This window comes from Varanus komodoensis, unplaced genomic scaffold, assembly GCF_004798865.1.
Source record: "Varanus komodoensis strain SLA01 unplaced genomic scaffold, ASM479886v1 scaffold2, whole genome shotgun sequence".
NCBI lineage: Eukaryota > Metazoa > Chordata > Lepidosauria > Squamata > Varanidae > Varanus > Varanus komodoensis.
In genome coordinates, this window is record NW_025335568.1 from 21,403,214 (window position 1) to 21,423,616 (window position 20,403).

General features: G+C 39.5%; 2 protein-coding genes across 13 annotated transcripts in view; one reads left to right on the forward strand and one right to left on the reverse strand.

The window, feature by feature from the left end:
- Positions 1–321: 321 nt before the first annotated feature.
- Positions 322–15,503, reverse strand: INTS12 (integrator complex subunit 12). 7 transcript variants are annotated; one of them, XM_044428381.1, is made up of 10 exons: positions 14,262–14,968; positions 13,692–13,796; positions 13,221–13,330; positions 11,902–12,065; positions 11,309–11,335; positions 9,518–9,667; positions 8,240–8,427; positions 4,429–4,588; positions 2,656–2,808; positions 322–1,009 (listed from the first exon to the last, which is right to left on the reverse strand). In XM_044428381.1, exons 4-10 carry the CDS (start codon positions 12,055–12,057, stop codon positions 431–433), a joined length of 1,413 nt encoding a protein of 470 aa, XP_044284316.1. In that variant the 5' UTR covers positions 12,058–12,065; positions 13,221–13,330; positions 13,692–13,796; positions 14,262–14,968; the 3' UTR covers positions 322–430. The 7 variants fall into 7 exon arrangements, with proteins under 7 accessions (XP_044284316.1, XP_044284313.1, XP_044284312.1 ...); XM_044428378.1 differs by lacking the exons at positions 13,221–13,330; positions 14,262–14,968 and adding an exon at positions 15,454–15,503; XM_044428377.1 differs by lacking the exons at positions 13,221–13,330; positions 14,262–14,968 and adding an exon at positions 15,321–15,447.
- Positions 15,504–15,524: 21 nt separating this feature from the next.
- GSTCD (glutathione S-transferase C-terminal domain containing) overlaps positions 15,525–20,403 on the forward strand; it is a 57,346-nt gene continuing 52,467 nt past the window's right edge. For 2 of the 6 annotated variants that reach the window (XM_044428373.1, XM_044428374.1), the window contains exons 1-3: positions 15,606–15,764; positions 17,329–17,398; positions 19,779–20,194. In XM_044428373.1, the coding sequence (XP_044284308.1) occupies positions 19,784–20,194 (411 nt within the window). In that variant the 5' untranslated portion in view covers positions 15,606–15,764; positions 17,329–17,398; positions 19,779–19,783. Of the gene's footprint in view, positions 15,584–15,604; positions 15,765–17,328; positions 17,399–18,068; positions 18,234–19,778; positions 20,195–20,403 lie in introns of those variants that run through there. The other 4 variants (XM_044428371.1, XM_044428370.1, XM_044428375.1 and 1 more) reach the window with 4 other exon arrangements.

The following is a 20,403-nucleotide window of genomic DNA, read 5'->3' on the forward strand; positions in this document are numbered from 1 at the left end:
CCTTCCCCTCTGAAATACTGCATTTAGACATTGTTTTACTAATGCTTGTGTAATCTTCTGGTCCCAGTGGAACAACTTCAAGCAAGAACACAGCTGCAACTATTTATAATAGCAAGTGTACAAGCAGAATCAAAGTACTGAATTTGTTACTTGCACACGGATGGAAATGAGATTCCCAAAGCAGTACACGTTAGGCACAAGTGGAATCATGCCACTGGATACAATCCAGTAAGCCCAAACTACATCGAGAATATAGGAATAACTGAAAATCCAACACAACACACACTGTTCAAGCCACTACCAAATAATGACAACATTTTATAAGTTAATTATATAATTTTATTAGGTTTTGTTCAACTGCAGCTAGGGTTTAAAGATTTGTGTTTTGAAGACAAAAAGGTTTATTCGATTCTGTTTTGCGCTAGCTGTATTACTTCTTTAATTTCTTTTGAGCAGCCTTCTTCTTGACCATCTGTAACCTTTTCATAGCATTGAGCTGTGATTCTTGAGAAGTAGGGCCTTTCAAAGACGGGGACTGATTGCCAGATTCTGCGCTCGATTTACTGGTGCTGCTCCCGCTGCTGCCTGTTGTTCCACCACTTCCATTCCCACCGGCAGACTGGCTACTGCCTGGAGCTGAACCGCCTGGACTAGGAAGTCCTGCTTTGCTCACATTGTCACTGCTAACCGAACGAGAAAGACTCGTTTTCCCCAGGGGCAGAGGCGGCAGGGTCTTCAACTGAACGGGGCTCGTGCTATTGCTCGGAGATGCTATTTTTGACCCGAGGCCTGCTTTAGCTGTTGCCAACCCCGACAAGCCCACAGATTTCTGACTGCTTGAGGCAGCAGCAGGTTTGCTGCTGGTGCTCTGCGTGGTGGATCCCATCTTGGCTGTGGACGGGCCTGCAGAGGATGTTTTCGCTGCAAATGCTGCCCACCCTGTAAGGCCACTGGTGGAAGAGGAGGAAACACTGGTGCTTGCAGAGTTACCAGAAACAGTTGCTGAAGTCTACAACAAAAAAGAAACAATCCCCACATTAGTTACAGCAGATCTTTGCTGGGTATAAACATTGTCATATTGTTGATTTACTTAGATAATAACACAATAGAACTAGTATTTCATTCCAAGTCACCTTGCTTTATTTTTAAAGCAAATGAATCGAAGGCTCACAGATAGAGGTATCTTTGATTCTCCAGAAAAGACAACACTGTACTTTCTCCCTAAGAACTAAATAATCACAACGGAGCACAACCCTAAAAACATATCTACAATCTGCAGGGAATTTTAATACTTGTGAAGTGAAAAGGGGTCCAGCAGAATCCACTATGCTGGTTGCTTTCTATTATCTAGCCTTGCTGCTAACCAGGCAATGAAGAGTGAATCCCAGAAACACATTTATGGGAAAGCAAACAATGCTGTGTGTGTGCGCTGAAAAAAGGATCTTCTCTGTTTATCCAATTAATAGGCAAATAAGGCTGACTGGCTATGTGCTACCACATATGACTTGTGCTTGCCACAGCTTCTGATGATTCTTCGGAAGACAATGGTCAGGGAAAATCTAGCAAAAAGAAAAACACTGCTCCATCTGCAGTGCATTTCACTTGCACCATCAACCAGGAATGGTGCTGCATAAGTCCCATTAAAGTTAATGGAAACTGTATAATAGCACAGTGATTTTTTAAAGAAGCCTCACTTATTAAAAAGGTAAAAGCAAAGATAAATTTGCTCTATCACAGCTTTTGTTTCCAATTATCTATTTGTAAAACTATGGCTTGGTAAATTTCCTTCAGGCTAATACAGAAATTGGTCATCAATTACAAATATTAGGACCTCTAGAGAAATTCTCCTACACACTCCCCAGGTCTAAACTGATCTGCAGTATCAATAAATAGGGGCAAAATTTATGTTTAGAATCCTAATTTCAGCTCAAAGAAAGATTCGTAAGTTTTCCATGACTAGTGGATGCCCCCAAGTTGTAGAGAAAGTGAAGTTTATCTGCACATGCTCTGGAATGCTTTTTGACCCAAGATTTTAATTCTTGGTTCACTACACTTTAGTCTATACATAAGATTGAGTATAAGTTGAGCACAGATATTTCCACTGAAATGTGTGTTGTTGTGTGGTGTGCCCCAACTGCACTACCAACTGCAAACAGCTCACAGTTCACAATGCAACAAAAAACTATGGATTCTCTCTCTGAGTTGTCTGTGGCAGCTGGGTTCACACCACAGTTTCAGTCCTGAGCACTGATTGCCATGCTGTGAGAAGCTAAGTCTCTGCTAGCGACTCTCCTTAAGCGGACTTTTTCCAGCACCTCTTTAGCCACAAGAGACAAAAATAATTTCAATTTTTAACTATTTTACTATAATCCACTTTGTAGTGGAAAAGTGATTCATAAATGCCAACTTGACCTCTATTAGATGCCTCAATCTTCAGTGCAAATATAAGTGATGTCTTAGATAAATTGTGTGTTTTATTGAGGATTTGTATCTAAACAAGATATACATTCTATCATACATTCAGAATTATTAACAAAGTAGAAAATGAAATAAAACTGATTTACTTCTGAGTTGTAATTTAGGGAGGAAAGAAAAGACCTGTGCAAAACACAGCAAAATAAGTTGTTTTTCTGCAGAACATTTTATATACAGCACCTTGACTTCAGTCCTCTTAAATGCTAAGAAGGCTGATGTGGTCTCCAACTTTAGTTTAATATCTGGTTTCTTTATCAGTGGATCTTTCACAGCTGGAGCTACTGAAACTACAGCTGGGCCAGGTTTCTGGGAAGGCTTCTGTGTTTTCTGAGCCTGTGTAAATTATATATACATTCCTAAATTATCATATTATATATAAAACAATTTAAATCAATGACAAAGCAAACAGTTCTCTACTAATCATTCTGGTAAGGAACACCTGGAAATGAAAATGAAAAAAAAGCTAAGGTGGCAAATTGAAACAAAGATACATGGAATTTTAAGCTATGTGGAAATAAACTTTTGAAACGGAGTACATGAGGTAGGGGCAGGGAATGTTTCAAGTGAGAAAGGAAGTATTTAACCAAAGTAAACTGGAATCATAAAACTAGCTTATGGTAGAGTCTTACTGGTTTGCTTTTATTTTGGTATTGTAAACATCACCATTGGCAAGAGAAACAGGGTCATATGAATTCATTCTTAATGTGGATTTTAAAAAAATACAAGAATCAAGGCAATAAGCTTCACAAAAGATGATCATGCCACCCCTATGCATAAAAATATTGATGTTATCCAAATAATGCATTGTCTTTTTTTCTTTCTTGCAAACTGTTTTTTTTTTTTTCAAAGTTGATTAGGCCTTATCAGACACTGTTAGTTTGCAAGTTTGCACTGAGTTAGTTTGCAAGAAAAAAGAGAAGTCTGAATTGTTCGAAATTCTGGCTAATTAACAAAAAACTAGTGTATGCTACCTGATTGTTCCCGCTTGGTTCTTTCTGCACAGAGGAGTTACTAAACAACATTGAAAATATCCAGCACTGATTTGTTAAACATTACTTTCTGGTTTGCCACTATCCTAACAAGCTGTAATCTGAAGTCAGGTGATTTCTGTCTTGCTTGTGAATGACAAACAAGGAATTGCAGTTCAGATGTAATGCTAAATTGCATTGCATTTGTGAGAGTTTTCCTCATTTATTTAGCCTCACCTGAGAGCAGGAGAACCTAAACAGAAATGAAGCTTGTTGCTTATAAGTGATAAACTAGAAATCTCAGCAATTCTAACTTACTGTTATGTGTAAACCAGGCCAGTATTTCTTTGACATGACTTTTAGCAGAAGATTCAGAAATGTATCTTTATTTTGAACATTTATTTCATGGTACCTTGACATTTTTAAAACATTGTATTTTTATTACTAAAATGTTCATTCTACTAACCAAATTTTGATATTTCAAGAACGGTAAGCTCTCCACTTGTGAAATCAAGGAACAGCTACCAGGAAAGTAAAGGTCTATCGCCAGAGAAAGGCAACGCCTCATCTTTGTGGATGCCTAAGGATGCATCTTTGTGGCCCAGTATTTGTCACTCTCTTGCTGACAAGGTAATTCACAGAAACCATGATTCAGCTCCACAGAGTTGGGGATTAGGTTTCTTATATGCTCGCATTGCTTGACTTTTAATGTGAATGCCTTGTCTTTGGCAACTATGAAGATATGAAAATAAAACAGCAGCTAAAAAATACAAACAGAAAGCATATAAAACTAATAAGAAATTGTCTTACATCACAACAAATCAATCCTGGGGCAAAATGTACTTTGTCATCCCTCCTTCTCCTAACACACTGACTACATATTTTTCTAATATTCCTTTTTATACTAAATCAAGAAATCCCTTCCTTAACTAACACAATGAATATGTCTTTGCAAGTATCAGTAATTCTGGCAAAAACTTCTTACCATTTTTTTCATTTGCCTGGTACATCGGGCACAATACCACACTAAACGGGGATCATTCACTTCCTTGTCTGTTACTTGAGGCTTGTGGCAGTCTTGGTGGTAGAGGTTATGACATTCCTGGCACTCTACCAATTGATTCCCAGAAGTAACTGTCATTTGCCTGCAAAGAACAAAATGTTCAATACAAATTAGCATTGTTCCTTGAAACACAGCTTGGACCTTTACAAGGCAGTTTCTAAATGGCTCTTCTCAAAAGACCCCTGTCAAGTGCACACTTTCTGCAGAACTTCACAAGTTGGCCACAGCTCCAGAAAGTTTACGACAGTTTGAAGCTGGGCACAAGGCACAGTGTAAGGTATGTGTTTATGTCTTCCATCTCTGCACAGTAGGCACACTTGTCTTGCTTCCTGGCCCACTACATGTAACATGGAATCCAATGTGTTAGCCCTAAACCTCTTAAAGAATTTGAGAATACAACAGAGCATGCAACTTTCCCAACCTGGTGCTAGTGAAGTTTAAAACTTCAACTCAGCCAGCATGGCTACAAGTCAGGAAAGAGTGCTAGGCTCTGAAACAGCAATTTTCTGGTGGGTGAGATGCGAAGGCCTGCCAGCTTCCTTGCTCAAAAGTACATGTTGCCTCTGCTTGAGGGGAAAGTTATCCAAACTGTTAGCACAACTGTGAGCAAATGCATCAAATTTAAAGAATGAGTTCAGTTAATTCAGAAAACAAAATGGACTGAAGTGAGCACAGTCAAGCACATAATGTGATTTAGCTGGGGAAGTAAGACAAATAGCCAGAAGTTACTGCAGGACATCTTAAGCTGTTTCATGAAAGATTGCAAAGAGACCTAAAGAACAGGACATTTGCATCAGATGTAAGGGTAGAAAGAAAATATACAGAACTGAAAAGCTGTACAATAGTACTTTATTATACATAGTATAAAATATAGGAGTAGTTTTTATGAAGGTGATCAAGGCATGAACGTGCAGCTCTTGCTACATTGAAATGTGGTACAGATGCAAAAGTTACTTAAGGTTTTGCAGTTGTTGCTGACCATGTCATATCTTTCACCTTGCACAGCAACTAGGAATATAGGTTAGCCTAGAAATAGAAACTGAAGTAGCAGAAAAGCTTAGTCCCAGTTATGATCTGAAGGCATGAATACAGGATCAGTGATACGGATGTGTGGGCTTCTCTCAAAAAACTATAAATGAAAATACGGTGACAACATGTGAATGAAAATATGTCTCTGAGTTAGTTAAACTCTATTTCCCTAACGACTACTACTTTTAGATGACAAATCAGGTTACTTGATTGCTAAGCCACTCTTGCACATATCCCCATAGTACAGGTACAGAGGTAACCATGGAAACGCTATTTGCAGTTGGGTGGGAAACGGAAATATGTGATTCCTTTATTTAATGAGAAAATGAAGACTGGAGGTATTGTCCAGATGGCTTTGAGAAACATTTTTTTTTAAGGTTGGCTGATTTGAAAGTCAAACTAGATCCCCTCCCCCAGGAAATCCTGAAACATGCAGTGTGTGATTCTAAGCAGGAATAAGAACCATTAATTTCAGCGGAACTTATTTCCCAGGAAATATATAGGTCTTTAAAACAAACTGGATCATAAAACGTAAGTATCTTTCAACAATGTTACACAAGAGGACAAACTAATTTCCATATTTTAACACTACAGAAGATTATGCCTAGATTTAAAAACATAAATGTAACATGCACACTTTACATGACAAAAATTCCAGATTTTGTTTTCAGCTGGTTTTGAAACAGAAACAGTTGACATAGTTCTGACTTTAAAAACAACAAAAACAAAATATTAAATATATAACTTATGGTCTTAGAACATATTCTTTAAAGGTTTTTTTAAATAATCCTCCAATTTGATAGGATTGATATGTTACCTGCAATCACACAGAGCATTTTGCTTCTAAACATTATATCTGAAAACTCTTCAATGGCTTAAAAACATTTTTCATGCTCAACCTTGAACACACCTCCCTGTTGACTGCCATGCTGATACTTATATTTTTATTTATGCTGCTGCTGTTAGTTTCATGCCTCTAGTTTACAGTTAAATTCAACAATTGTCTAGGCAGAAACTGTCCCCTTCAGTCAATTCAAAAACAGTTTCTTTGAAGTCAGTAAGAGCGAACTTTTGAAGTGACTGGTTTGAACACTGAAACAAGAGTCAATGGTGTAAGTTAGGGGACAGTCCTATAGAGATGACTGTAAATCTCAGAACTTGGAGCTTCACCTTCATCCAGTACAGAAGAAGAGGCACTGGGTAGGCATGGGATATGTTTGGTGATGGGACAAGCTACATACTCCTGGGTTTTCTTTAGAGAGGCCCAAAAGAATATGGCAGAGAGAATGATTCTGAATAACTGCTCTCTGCCTGAATTATTCCAACCTGATGTTTTAGGACAGCAGTGGGGAAGGGGCTCTCACTGTTACACAATGTCCTTGGGCTGCGGTGTCCAACAGTGCTTTTCACCCCAGAAGCACTTGGGTGCTCTACTGCTCCCCATCCCCAGAACCACTGTCAAGCAGAAATTATTTTTATTATTATTATTTAGACAGCTTGTATGCCGCCTCCATCACATAAGCCTTGGGGCGACTTACAATCATAAAATCACACATGTAAATACACAAAATTTCATCGAATAAATAAAATACATAAAATTAAATAAAATTTAATGGTCAGTTCAACCTTAAATCAACAGTTAAAATCAACCTTAACAGTTAAAATAGCGTTTAAATAAAAAGGTCTTGGCCGGGTGCCGAAAAACAATTAACGACCTATGGAATTCCATAGGTTGGGCGCCACCGCAGAGAAAGCCCTCCTCCGAGTACTCACCCTCCTAATATCCTTCAGGGAGGGTTCCCGGAGAAGGGCCTCTGCCGCCAATCTCAAGGGGTGGGAGGGCATATATGGACGCAAGCGCTCCTTTAGATAACCAGGTCCCAAGCCGCTCAGGGCTTTGTAGGTGATAACCAGCACCTTGAATTGGGCCCGAACTTCAATGGGGAGCCAGTGGAGCTGATAGAGGACTGGGTTATATGAGAACAACGCCAGTCCTTGTCAGCAGCCTGGCAGCTCTATTTTGTACCAGTTGAAGTATCTGGACATTTTGGTGCCTGCATGCTGTCTCCATATCTGTACACCTGAAAGGAAGAGACACCCTAATGCTACTGTAGTAATGCTAGTGTCTGTTGGGTGCATTAGGGACAGTGTAGCTTTCTACATAGTGTAGCTTGTCATGGTGTGCAAACCTTCCAAGTATTTGGGGACATTGGATCATTCCCTCCAAGCCTTTAATGTTTGAAGGATCCGTGAGTTCCTTCAATATCAGGTGGTACAAGATATGCAATGCATTACGCAGGGGCTTCCTCTGTATACTGAAGGCACCATATTAGCAGTTGTAGGGGACAACGTTTGACCAAAAATATTTCATTTAATAATAAACTATAAATTTAAGAAATCTGTAGAAATTTACTTCCATGCAATATAAGCTTATTTCTTTGCAAAAGACTGCAACCTTAACTAGAAAAAGGGGAACTAGGACTACAGTCCTTTGTCCACAGGCTGATAGTCTGACAATTTTAAAACATGGCTTATATCAAAGGCCTTTCACATCATGAACCATGGGGGAAATCCTTTAGAATAAAAATATCAAAGGGAGCAAGATCTGTGCATAACAGAAAATCTACTGCTATTTACAACTGGCAACATAATTAATAATTGTGCACTTCAACTCTCTTACAACTGCCAAATATAGAAAACTCACCGGCAAACAACACAAGCCAAGCCCATTTCCATGGCAAAATCATCAGCACTGGTTTCTTCAAAACTAGAAAGGTCTGTCAGGGCCAAATCCTTGCTAGTCTGCACTGTGATTGGAGAAGAACGAGCCTCTGGCTTTTCTAGTCTTGGTTTCTTCGGAATGTCAACTCCTTCACTGATTTCCAACTTTATCTAAGAAATGACATATACATTCAGAGGTGGTAAAAATATAAGATTTGGAAGCCAGTCCAGAAGTGAAACATAGCAAATGCTACATTGCATATTGGAAAGCTATTTATGAATGTAATATATTCTACATTCATTAATATAAACAGATACCTATACATTCCCAATTATGCAGAATATGGGGGACTCAGAATGTTACAGTAATACTGTGCAACATATTCATGATCTGAATATGTTGATTGACATGTATTGGCAAATTAAAAACATAATGATTTGTTGATGCTGAAAGCACTGGAAAGGTGCTTTAGTTTTCTTCCAAAAAGTGTAAAAGTAATTTTCATCCATTGCAGAACTTAATCTTAAGGATTGTTTGTATTTTGAAACTGAATCTCATAAAATAATTTTCTGGATTAAAAGACTCAACAAGTTTCCATACCTGTTAAAAAGAATGCCATATTTGCATAGTAATATTAAAATACTTCCCCTATTAAGACTGTGTTATTCTTACATGGACTTGGACACTTAAAACTACTATCACCCCATAATATAAACAGGGTTGAGGCTAAGATGTGGTGATCTGTCCAAGGTCACCCAAATGATTTTATGGCTAAGATTTTAACCAGGGTTTCCAGGCCTATCGCTCTTGCTGTTAACTTCCATGCTGGCATCAGGTAGAGTTAATTACAGCTTTGCATTAAAAGGAAACCCTGCTGTCAAGTAGTGAAAAAACAAACAGTGGGTGGGTATAGTGAAAGTGCATGGGGAGGCAAAAGAAACAAGGCCTAAGTAAAATTAACATGCTCCCTTATCAGCATGCAACACCGAGAACCAGCGAAGTAACTTGTAGACAAGGAAAAGGGCACCCTTTGAAAATTAAATGATCTGCATAGAGAAGAAAGCATACAGCTCGTAGTTCTGAGAGCAGAGAGCAATTAACTAAGTAACATATGGTGCAGATACAGCTAGCAGAGCAGAACACATTAGTACTCAAGGATTAATGCCACCCAAGAAGCAAAGCTATAATGAGTCACAGCTTTACAAATATGCAACATTTAAAATCTCCCAATAATGTTTTACGCATGACACTGGGACTTACTTTATCAGATCTTTTTTCCACCTCTTTTTTCACCTTTTCGGCTGTAATAGGTTTGCCATTATTGCCACCTGTAGGAAGGCCCGAAGAAGCCTTGGGCTCTTGCTTAACAGAAACTGGCTTTGCTATAGATACTTTGGGCTGATCTACTTCCTGAATAAAGCATAACAAGGATGTTACATGAAGGGTAACATTGTAGATCACTGCATTTCTGAAAACAATTAAATAAACTCAACATTGCAGAAGCGAAATAACTTATAACGTTAGTCCCTGTACCATTAAAGAAAGGAAAATGGAATGAATGCTTTCTTAGGATGGAGTTTCTGACAGGGATATACTAAGCCCTGACATCTGTATATGTCCTTATGGATTGGGGTGGGGGGGTGTTTTTGCTCAAGCAGCCATAGTACACAGCTAGTTTAGCTGAAGAGAACTAAATGAAACTAGTTCTAACTATCAGAACTATCCTACACATACTTACCTGGAGATGAGTCCCACTGAGGTTTACTTCTAAATAGCCATGTACAGGATTGTGCTATGAAATATCTAGATAGAGACATGATACAGCTCTTCCTAGATACTACTTTTAAGGCAGCAGATGGGAGAATGGTATTTTACAATACCAAACTATGTAAATACATACATTCCTATATATGGAAAGCAAACATGACAATGGTTTATCCCAGCTTTTTTTTCCCAATTGTAATACTTCTCTATATGAAGGCAGTTACATCCTTCTTTCCAGGATCAAATAATGCTTTCCTCTGCAAGCTGGTCTTTCAAACAAAAGTAGAAGCTACATTATTTTTAAATTAAATAGATGTCTTTAATTTGTTTCAGCTTGCTTCAGGCTCACTGAATGGCTGACCTTTATTTCATGTTTGCTCCCTATGAAACTTCAAAGATGTTCTGTTCGTAAGTTATATGCTCATGTAGAGTTTTATGTTGTGTTTGTGTTGTTTGGTTTTTATCTTGAATTTCACCCTTAAAAGAGCTTAAAATAATAATCAATAAAAATAAGCAAATAAATAGAAAGAAGACATTGTTCTCATGTTCCAAATCAAGAAAAGAAGAAGAGATAAGGGGGAAAGAGGCATTCTTAGAGCTCTCTTGCAGCACAGATTAATGAAGTACCAAATCCAGTACATGATTAATCATAAAATATAGTACGGATAAAGGTCTTCTCTGTCAACAGAAAATCATAAGAACTGTTCTGAAACAGGCCAGAGTAGTTCCAGATTCTGTTTTTATGTCCCAGAGAATAAAGAGATGAGCTAGTCCAATAAAACACTCATTTGTTACCACCCAGCCTAAGTAACACTGTTCCATTTGACAGCTTTTTACAAGAGAATTAACTAGAAATGAAATTTATGTAACTGCCCACCCTTTAAAGCGAGGATAAGCAATCCATGGCTTTCTAGGCATTGTTGGTCTCCAACGCCTATCAGCCCTAGCCAGCTTGGTCAATGGCCAGGAAGGATGGAATCTATAGTCCAACGACACGGGAAATGTAGCAGGTTCCTCATCCCTCTTTTAAGTTAAGTTGCAGTAAGAGCATCAGCACTATTAAACTGGACTTCTGCAGCATGAGTGAAATAAAGATAGTTGGAATGTTACACAAAGCTGGCTCTTGTTCCAGGCTGCTAATTTAAATCTTACTTAGCAGCCTTCTTAGGACACATTCAATCATGGAATACCATCTACCAACCTCAATTTTACACAGATTTCAATGATACAGAATAGAATTCTAAGGTTTCTTAAGGAAGAATGTCCATTCAGTTCAGTGGGACTTACCTCTGAGTAAACATGCTTTGAATCAAGCTGTAAATGCATAGAAAAATGAAAATAAATACTGATGATTCTACAATTTCATTTCAATTCTTAGGGTAATTCTATTACAAACTTGGAGGCATTTGAGATTCCTATGCCTTACTGAGTTGAAGCTGACAAAGCAGGAAAAGCAGGAGAGGTGATCCTCACCTTCCTGCCTCCAGTTTCAGTCTGTTTACCAAGGGTATTTGAAGGGAAAAGAAGCTCAAGATGCTCAGGGTATCTTGCACATGGCCTCTCCAGTATCTTCCTCTCTACACTCACCAGAATACTTCCTTTCCTCCTCCTCCTCATTTTGCCACCTTGGAGGGCAGCCAGTGCAGTTGTTTCCTGCTCCAAGGGAAAAGCGGCAGACCTCTGAATTCACTATACAAATTCAGAATTCTGTTTTTACCTTGGAAAAGTTTTCCAAACCATCCTATAGCCCCTGGGATGTTTCCTCTGGAACCACAGGATGCTTTCTTAGTTGCTTTTTCTAATACAGAGAAAGAACCCTGTTTTCAGCTATTATAGAGAACACAGAATGCTTTGTACACTCAGTTTATTTATTCTAATACCTTTGGTGATGGACGATAGCTTGAGTCAATCCCTCTAGATAAAGATTCATCAAGCAGTGCTCTTAGTTTTTCAGCCGAATCTTTGCTCTTTGAGTGCAGAAACCCCAGAGCTTTCAAGAATATGGGATCAAGTTCCAAATTCACAGTAGCAGCCATAGCAGCATCTTTAAATGAAAATGAATAATGAGAATACAGAATTGTAAGCAATCATATATGTCAGCTTTCAGATAGTTGATTACTGAAGAACAGTTTCAAAGATTAATTAACTGGGGCTTAATTTCATGTATTTAAAACATAGGGTATAAAGTTCTTGCACCCTATTCCTAGCACATCACTGAAGCTACTGACCCTGGGACAGGGGGTCAGGGTGTCCTCTTCAAATTTTTACCCTTGCAGATTTGCCATCATTACTTGTCTTTTAATTGGAACGTCCATTAACAGCTGTACAAGAAGTTCTCTACATATGAATGAGTTCCATTTCAAGAGCATGCTCGTAAGTCCAGTTTGTTTGTAAGTCCAACAAAGTTAGCCTAGGTACCCAACTAACACAATCAGGTATATAGCACTGTACCGTAATAAATTTATAATGACACTGGAGGACTTCTGTTGATGTCACTGGAGGACTTCCAGAAGTTATACTTCTGGGTACATGGAAGTGCAGCCATATTGTTCATCTGATGGGTTCTTCCTCATATGGTGTTACCATTAGATTGGTGCGACTTGTGTTATGCTTTGCAAGATTAACCTCTCTCTGTTATTTATTTATTTATTTATTTATTTATGGATTTATATCCTGCCTTTTTTCTACAAAGGGCTCAAGGCAGCTTACATCATTCTCCTCCCCCATCTTATCCCCACAACAACCCTGTGAGGTAGGTTGGGCTGAGCATCTGTGACTGGCCCAAAGTCACCCAGTTGGCTCCATGGATGAGCAGAGACTAGAACTCAGGCCATCTGAGTCCCAGTCCCATGTTCTTAACCACTACACCGCACTGGCTCTCCCAGAACTTTACTTATTACAGTAAATTATTACAGTAGTTATTACAGTACAGTTCACAAAAGCATTTTTGCATCATTGAAAGTTCACAACTTGAAGGTTTGTATGTAGGAGACTTCCTGTATAGAGATTTCTGAATGGTGATACTAGGAATCTTCCATCTGGAAATACCCTTAGACTAAAGGAAGAGTTTTACTTTTGGAACACATCTTCATGGCACTTAAAGGAACACAGTATAAATGCTCGGAATGTTTCCCTAGCAAGAGCATTCTACAAAGTTAGCACCATGTGACCCTGATTTTGGTAGACCTTCCCACCAAACCTCAGTGAATGAAGGCATCCCAAGCAGGACATCAAACGCTGAATAAGGCTGACAAGTGGATATCCAGCAGCTTCTCTCAACCACAGGTGTCCAGAAGATATTGGACAATGCTGCAAAATCACAAAAGCAGGCCTTCTCACTAGTGGTTTCTACTCTTTGGAGCACCTTCCTCCACATGGTTTGAAGGGTGTAATATGTAACAAGTTTTCAATGTTCTCTGTAAACTTGTTTACACAAGCTTACATTGCTGTTTTACAGGTTTTGGTAAATTGTAACAGTTTCTTGTCATGTTGTAACATACATAGGCTTTTTTTCCAACTTCATAAACAAACTACTTACAGATATTATATCATGAGTATTATAAATAAAAATAAATAAATAAAACTTTCTCCATCATTAACATCACTGTTTAGAATAATAGGCAACTTTTTAAATGTAAAAAAGTTTCTAGATCTGAGTCTAGTTTCTTACATCAGTTCGTGAAGATTGCAGATCACATTGAATGGGCACTCCTTGTTCCCTACAACAAATAAGGCTGAGCCACGGAGGGTCTTAGGCAGTGACCTCCTTGTGTTCCTGTTGAAAGATACCTGCAGTTAATAAAGAGTTTTGCTATGCTGCTAAATTTGCCTGACTACAAGCTGCTTATGCCCTTGCTAGCAAATGACACCATAATGACATTAAAAATGTAAACAGCTATGCAGCCAGTGGCATTATTGCCTTCATGCAACATTTGAAAATACTTGACTAATTGTAGTGATAAACTGACTAGTTAACTGACCAATGTGCCATCTATAAATAATACAGCACTAAAATGGCAAGTAATTCCTAGATAAAACCAGACCAGAACAGTCTCTGGAAGCAACAATGACAAAACTGAAGCTGTCATACATTGGACACATCATGACAGGCAAGATTTACTAGAGAAGACAGTGCTAAGAAACAACAACAAACAAAATCAGCAGTGGAGTTAAAGTACTGGAAGAAACTTCAATGGCAATAGCTCCCAGGTAGGTGGTCATCCAGCCTCTGTTTACAAACCTTTACTGGAAGAAATAAAGGCAGCTTATTCAGAGTTCACAAGACTTTCTTCCTAATTGAAGTTCTTTTTCTTGCTATTTGAACTTGCTGATTTACTTCCTACCTTTGGGGACAACAGAAACCAATTTTGCTCCCTTCTGCTAGGTGAAAGTCTTTCAAATATTTGAAGCTGGTTGTATCACCCTATAATCAACTCTTTCTCGAGCTAAAGATCCTAGCTCCTTCCTTATAGAACTTGATCCTCCACCAACCTTGCCACTCTCCCCTGTTCTAGTTTGTCAATATCCTCCCTTCGCAGATTCTGTTGTACTTTTTTCCAACAACATGTGAGCCTCCTGATGCTTTGGCTTATATTTCCCATCATACCTCACCAATGGCTATACAGGCTAGGCCCAAACAAAATTGTGGACTAATACTGTCTATCCCTGGATTGGATGGATGGATGGATGGATGGATAGATATGTGGGTCTAGTGGCCATGGGGCAGAGATAGGATGGCCAGATCCAACTCTCAAGTCACTTTCTCACTCTTAGTCTCCTGTTCTGGAACATGGGCATAAGGGTCCCCTAGGGTCTACCTTGCAGGGCAATTAATCACAATTAAGCCCAGCTGCTCACCAATCAGGAATAACGTAGCATTAGACTAGATTAAGATGGCAACACTTGATGCTTTAGCTTACAACTCCCAGAATGCCCCAGACAATTATACTGGCTGGCAGCATGCTGGGAATTAAGGCCTTTATTCCTCCCTAAGCATGCATAAGCCTATCCTTAAATATTATACGAAAAGCACTGCCAAGCCTCTAAACACCCGATATAAATACTTCAAACGGCTTCCTGTAAAATTGAAACATCCTCTATGCCGCCATTCAACATCCGTTCTCAGGGCGGTTTACGAAACAGAAAATGGCATTACTCGCGCCGCTGCAATCATTGATCCTTATGCTTCCCGACCGGGGCGGCACAGGCGGCCACCTGACCCCAACCCGACGGGCGAGGCGGAGCACCCGGCAAGAGCCCGCGCCGCGCCGCGCCGCGCCGCGCCAGCCCCGCTTTTCACCTCCAGGCAATCGCCGGCTGGGAAGCTCCGCGGGGCTCTGCTCCTTCCCCCGCCCGCCCGCGCGAGCCACGCCGGCGCCTCGGAAGCTCCGCGTTCCTTCCCGGAGGTAGCGCAGCCCGCCGCGCTTGCTCACCCGCTCCAGGAAGAACCGGAAGCGACGAGCGGCGGCCATGACGGAGGACCGGAAGAGGCGGGGGCTGGCGCTGCAGGGGGAGACCGGCGGCTGGTGCTGGTGCAGGTGCTGGTGCTGTGGCCGCTGCTCGGTAGGGAAGCCTTGGAAGTTTCCAGGGAAGGGGCCGGTGGCGGGGAAACGGAGAGCGGGCGTCGGTGCTGGGGCTCCAACTCCCATTTTCAATGCCGGGGTTAGCCGTCTTGGAATGTGTAGAATTATAGTCCCGATAAATTGCTGCTGGGCGCGTGCAGAGTGCCTTTCTTTCTCACTAGGTAGCCCCGTCGGGCTATTTTTCTGCTTTTTAGGAGAGTCTCCTTAAAAAGCGGTGGAATAGGAGGGTAATGTATTTTAGTGTCTGCGTCCCTGATTGCCAGCCATCCACGGCTGTTTCGTCCTTGCTCTCAGCTACTCTCTTGTTCGTATGTTGTAGCAAAAATAGCAGTCTGGCACTTTAAGGCGTCATCTATGGCTATGCAAACAGTAATAAATCCCACAAGTCCCATCATTCTCAACTAGCATGTTGGCTGGGGAATGCTGGGAGCTGTAGGACTTAGTCCTCCTCCCGCCCCCGCCCCCAAATATGCAAAGGATTGCCTATTTAAAGAACAAGCAATTTATTTTCTCTTAGGTCTTTGCTGAGTGTGACCTCCTTTATCAGATGTCTGGAGTATTATGGAGAGTTCCAAGTTTGTTATGCAAAACATAAGGGATGTGTTTGTGCGGAATTGTAAATAGTTAAAAGGAAAAAACCTGGAAACTTTCCATACCACTCTATGCATCACCATGAATTCATCTAGATTCCTTTTTAAAATCATTTGAGCTAGAAGCTGGCATATCTTGTGGCTGTAATTTCCATAAGTATGCACTGTGTGAGGTCCCTCTTCAAAGCCCCTGTTGTGGCAGTTCCCTTTAATCTTATCTCATTCTCCTAGCAGAGATACTATTGGATAGCTCTCACATGCACATGTACAAATTTATATTGTTAATTTATATTGTTTTATTGGATTCTATTTATTTATGGTTGTGAGCCACCCCGAGGCTTCGGCGAATGGGGCGGCATAGAAGTCCCCTAAATAAATATATACATACATACATTAGGAGGTAGGGTAGGTGTTAGCATCCTACTGTATACTTCCACTCTGGTGATACTAGCTATTGGTATTTGAGGATGCTATAGTAGCCAGCTTTTTGCCGATTGTGTCACAAGCCAAGTCCAAAGAATACATCGTGTATTTAGTACATTTCATGGGTCTTGGTTTGGTTTTCCCTTAGTATTAGGTGCTGGGGAGCAAATAGGAGTGCAGGACTGGCTGTTCTTTATTAGGGGTGTCACAAAACCTGAAGATTACTGCTCTGGCTTCGGTTGCACAGCCATGCAGTAATCACTGGCAGTGCTCATTGCAGTGACAACACTTGTATGTTTAGAGTTGGCTTCGCAGCTAGGTACCTCTAGGTTTTCTTGCTAACCTTTTAGTGTGCATCCTTACAGGCTGCTTGTCCTGTGTCAAAAGTGATCAGTTTGGAAATTGTAAGTTGTTCAACAATATTTCTATAACGCTTGGAAATTACGATTTTTACAAGTAAAAAAATTAAGAATCCTTTGTGATTTCAAATGCTCTATTTATACTGAATATGCTATTTAGTGCCTGAAGTTGTGCTAAAAGCATAATGAATTAATAAACTGTGGTGATATGACTGTCAAAGTAACAGTATCGGCCAATAAGTGTTTTGAAATCTGCTCTCAGGACTGAAAATTAGGTTATAAATATTCTTGTGAATAAATAGCTACAGTTCTTAATATAATAAAAGAATCTAACATGGTTTTTTGTTTTTCAGCTCTAATTGTTTTGATAGTGTGCCATCTAGTGTCTCAGGTGCTGAAGCTGGATATATAATTTATACAAAGGTCGGTATAACATTTATTAAAGGTATAATACTGATCCTGTGGTCAGTGGCCTCCAGAAATCATCTATAATGGGTACAGAATTGTAATTCTATATGGAATCAATTATCTTTATTCTGTGCCCAACTACCTTCAGAGTACTGTCACAAAGGTCTTGCTTAAAAAAAGCATGCAAAAATAATTTGAACTGAAATTATTTTAAAATATAATGGAAGAATCCAATGCTGTCTCTGTGTTAGAGGAATACACAGCTAGCCCAACAGGGAGCTAGCAGTTATTAGAGTAACCCCAACTGGGCAAGAACACTTGTTTCTAGAATGGCATTCACAGGAAGGGGCTCCCCTGATTTCTACCACTTTAGAAACACGTTTTCCCACTCATTTCTGGGTTTTCTTTACAAAGTATAACTCCCATTGTATAAGCAGATCCCCCTGGCACAAAACGATTATCAGAAGCACAGTGGTCCTGGTGGATACTGCCCTGTTTAAAGACTTTTAACCTGAAGTATAAAGTGTATTGCAATACAACTGGGTACATGTTAACTAAGAAGTCAGTTCTACTGCATTTAGTAGTCTGTGTAGAGAATTTTCAGCCTCTTAGCATGTTTATTTGGATATAAAATTATATGTGTTCAATGGGGATTGCTCTCTAGTATAGATGTTTTGGATTGCAGACTTGGGAATTATTCTACATACTCTTGTACAACCCAACAGAAGACCTTTTCAGTATGTCACCACAGAACATTGAAGCTGGTGCTGTGCTACGTTTCCCATAATAAGGGAGATACAGAGGCAACTTTCAACTTAGTTTGATGTGAACAAATCTTGTTTTCTCCTAGGTTTGTACTTTCCCCCCCTCCCCTCCCTTTCTCCCAGGCAGCCAAGAGAAGGAATTTGGACATTTTTGCACTTAGTTTACCATAACTTGTCAAGTTATTTGAACTTGGAAGTGCGATTAATATTAATTCTGGTTCACTAAAATACCAGCTTCAGATGTTGATCACTTTTTGTCATCCCAGACAAAACAGCCAACTGCAGAAAAATGAAAGCGTTAACTTCTGAACTCTTACCCATTGCAAAAGATGGCGGGGGCGGGGGAGGGGCATGCCATCCCAGAGTAAGGTTAGACACTGAGTAAGGTTAAACACTGCATTAAACCATGGATTAGTGTGAAGTATGGATGGAACCAGTATGAAGGTGTAAGTGCACTTTATCAATGTCTTCTGCAAGGACTTGTGCAAATAAAAGGATGAATCTGGATTTTGGATTGTGTTCTGTAGATCAGAATCAGCCTTTCTGTGTGCAGAAGAGGCTTTCTGCTAGAGAGACACATTTCCATGAAAGCTAATGAAAGGAATAGTAATAGACTTGGTTGTGCATAGTTTATTGCATTCAGCTCATTTTGTATGCTTAAAGGGATAGCATATAGAATACTTAAGTAAGTGTTTGTTGTTGTAACATCAGATTGTCTCAAAGAAACGGTGGCCCAATGAACAAGTATCCTCCAAATGTCCTGGCATTGACAGCCTTGCTCAACTCATGTAAACCCAAGGCTGTGGCTCCCTGTATGGAATCTAATCCAACTCCTATTTGGTCTTCCTCTTCTTTAGGCCTTCAACTCTCTCTGGCATAATTGTTTTCTCCAGTTATTCTGACCTTCCCATGATGTACCCAAATAGCAACAGTTTAAGTTACCATAGTCTTAATAAAACTGTCCCCTAGAAAGAATATTTCATTATTAATATTCAAAATTATTCTTTCCCCTCTTTTGTGGTCATGAAGTAATCAGCACTATGAAACTGTAAATTGCAATAATAATTCTTAGTTTATGCATGTGCAATACATATCATTACATTTTATGAGAATTGTAATAATTTTAGGTTTATTGGTTTGCTGGACAGGTTGTTTATAGTATATAGCATTTAAGCAGCTAATTATAACATTTTCTCCATGCTCATGTTTTACTGTATCATCCTACTTAGGTTTTTTTGCCCTCCTAGAAAAATTTAAGCTATTTCCAACTCTTTCCTGCCCTTGCCCCAGCTGCCAGTGATGTGATGTGAGAAATACTACAACATGATGGTGTTACAGTGACTCAAGGAAACATAAACATTATTGAGTAGCAAAGGAACACAATTTGGGGCTGCTGTCCCAAGCTGCACATTTTGTTTTCACCTGGGAGCTTTAGTTTTAGGCTGTTATGATTTAATTAATTCATAGAATTGATAATTCCAAAATAGGGATTGAAGTCTGCATCCAAGTTTAATATATCATTAATCTCTGTCTCTCTGTCTCTCTCTCTGTCCCTCCCCCCTCTGTGTGTGTGCGTGTCTCTCTCTCTCTCTCATATATTCTATAATATTACTTACATTACTTCCTTTCAGAAAAAATGAAAGATATTGCAGAAGATCATCTGTACTTAGACTACTTTAATCACAAAGAGGATTGTATTTTTCCTCTCCATACATATATATCCTTATTTCTGTTGTCGTACTGTGACTGTAAGACATTCAAAGTTTTTTTAGTAACTCCTGATGAAAACGCTTCAGATGTCCAGCTTACAGACAAAGTACTGCCAAAAGACCTGGAAATTTGCCTCATCAAAAGGTGTGAACTTCCATTGGTGGCCCAGATTTGCTGTTTGCCTGCTATTGTTGAAAAGAATAGAACATTCTGTCATGCAGGACTTGCTGTGGTATTGAGACACATAATACATAAAACATATGAATCAGATCCATCAAAGGAGAACGTTTTGGAACTGCTGGGCTTTAAAAAGACCTGTTTGAAAGCTTGTGCTGAAGTAAGTTTATTTCTACTGAAACAATTGAAGACTGCTTTGTGATAAACTTCAGATATATTAAGTCTTATTCAGTGCACAGTGTAACATGGAAGGGACCTGTTACCATGCTCCCTACTAGTATATGAAAACAAAGCAATAACATTTGGGGATTGCTTCTTGAATAATTACAAGGAAGTAGCAATTAAAGATGTTAGTATGGAATAAACTGA

Coding starts and splice junctions, on each gene's coding strand:
- INTS12 (XM_044428378.1), bottom strand. CDS start 12,057: ATGGCTGCTACTGTGAATTTGGAACTTGATCCCATATTCTTGAAAGCT. Junction 9,668..11,308: donor CAAAGCATGTTTACTCAGAG/GTAAGTCCCACT, acceptor TGCTTTATTCAG/GAAGTAGATCAGCCCAAAGT. Junction 4,589..8,239: donor TTGGCTTGTGTTGTTTGCCG/GTGAGTTTTCTA, acceptor TGTTCTTTGCAG/GCAAATGACAGTTACTTCTG.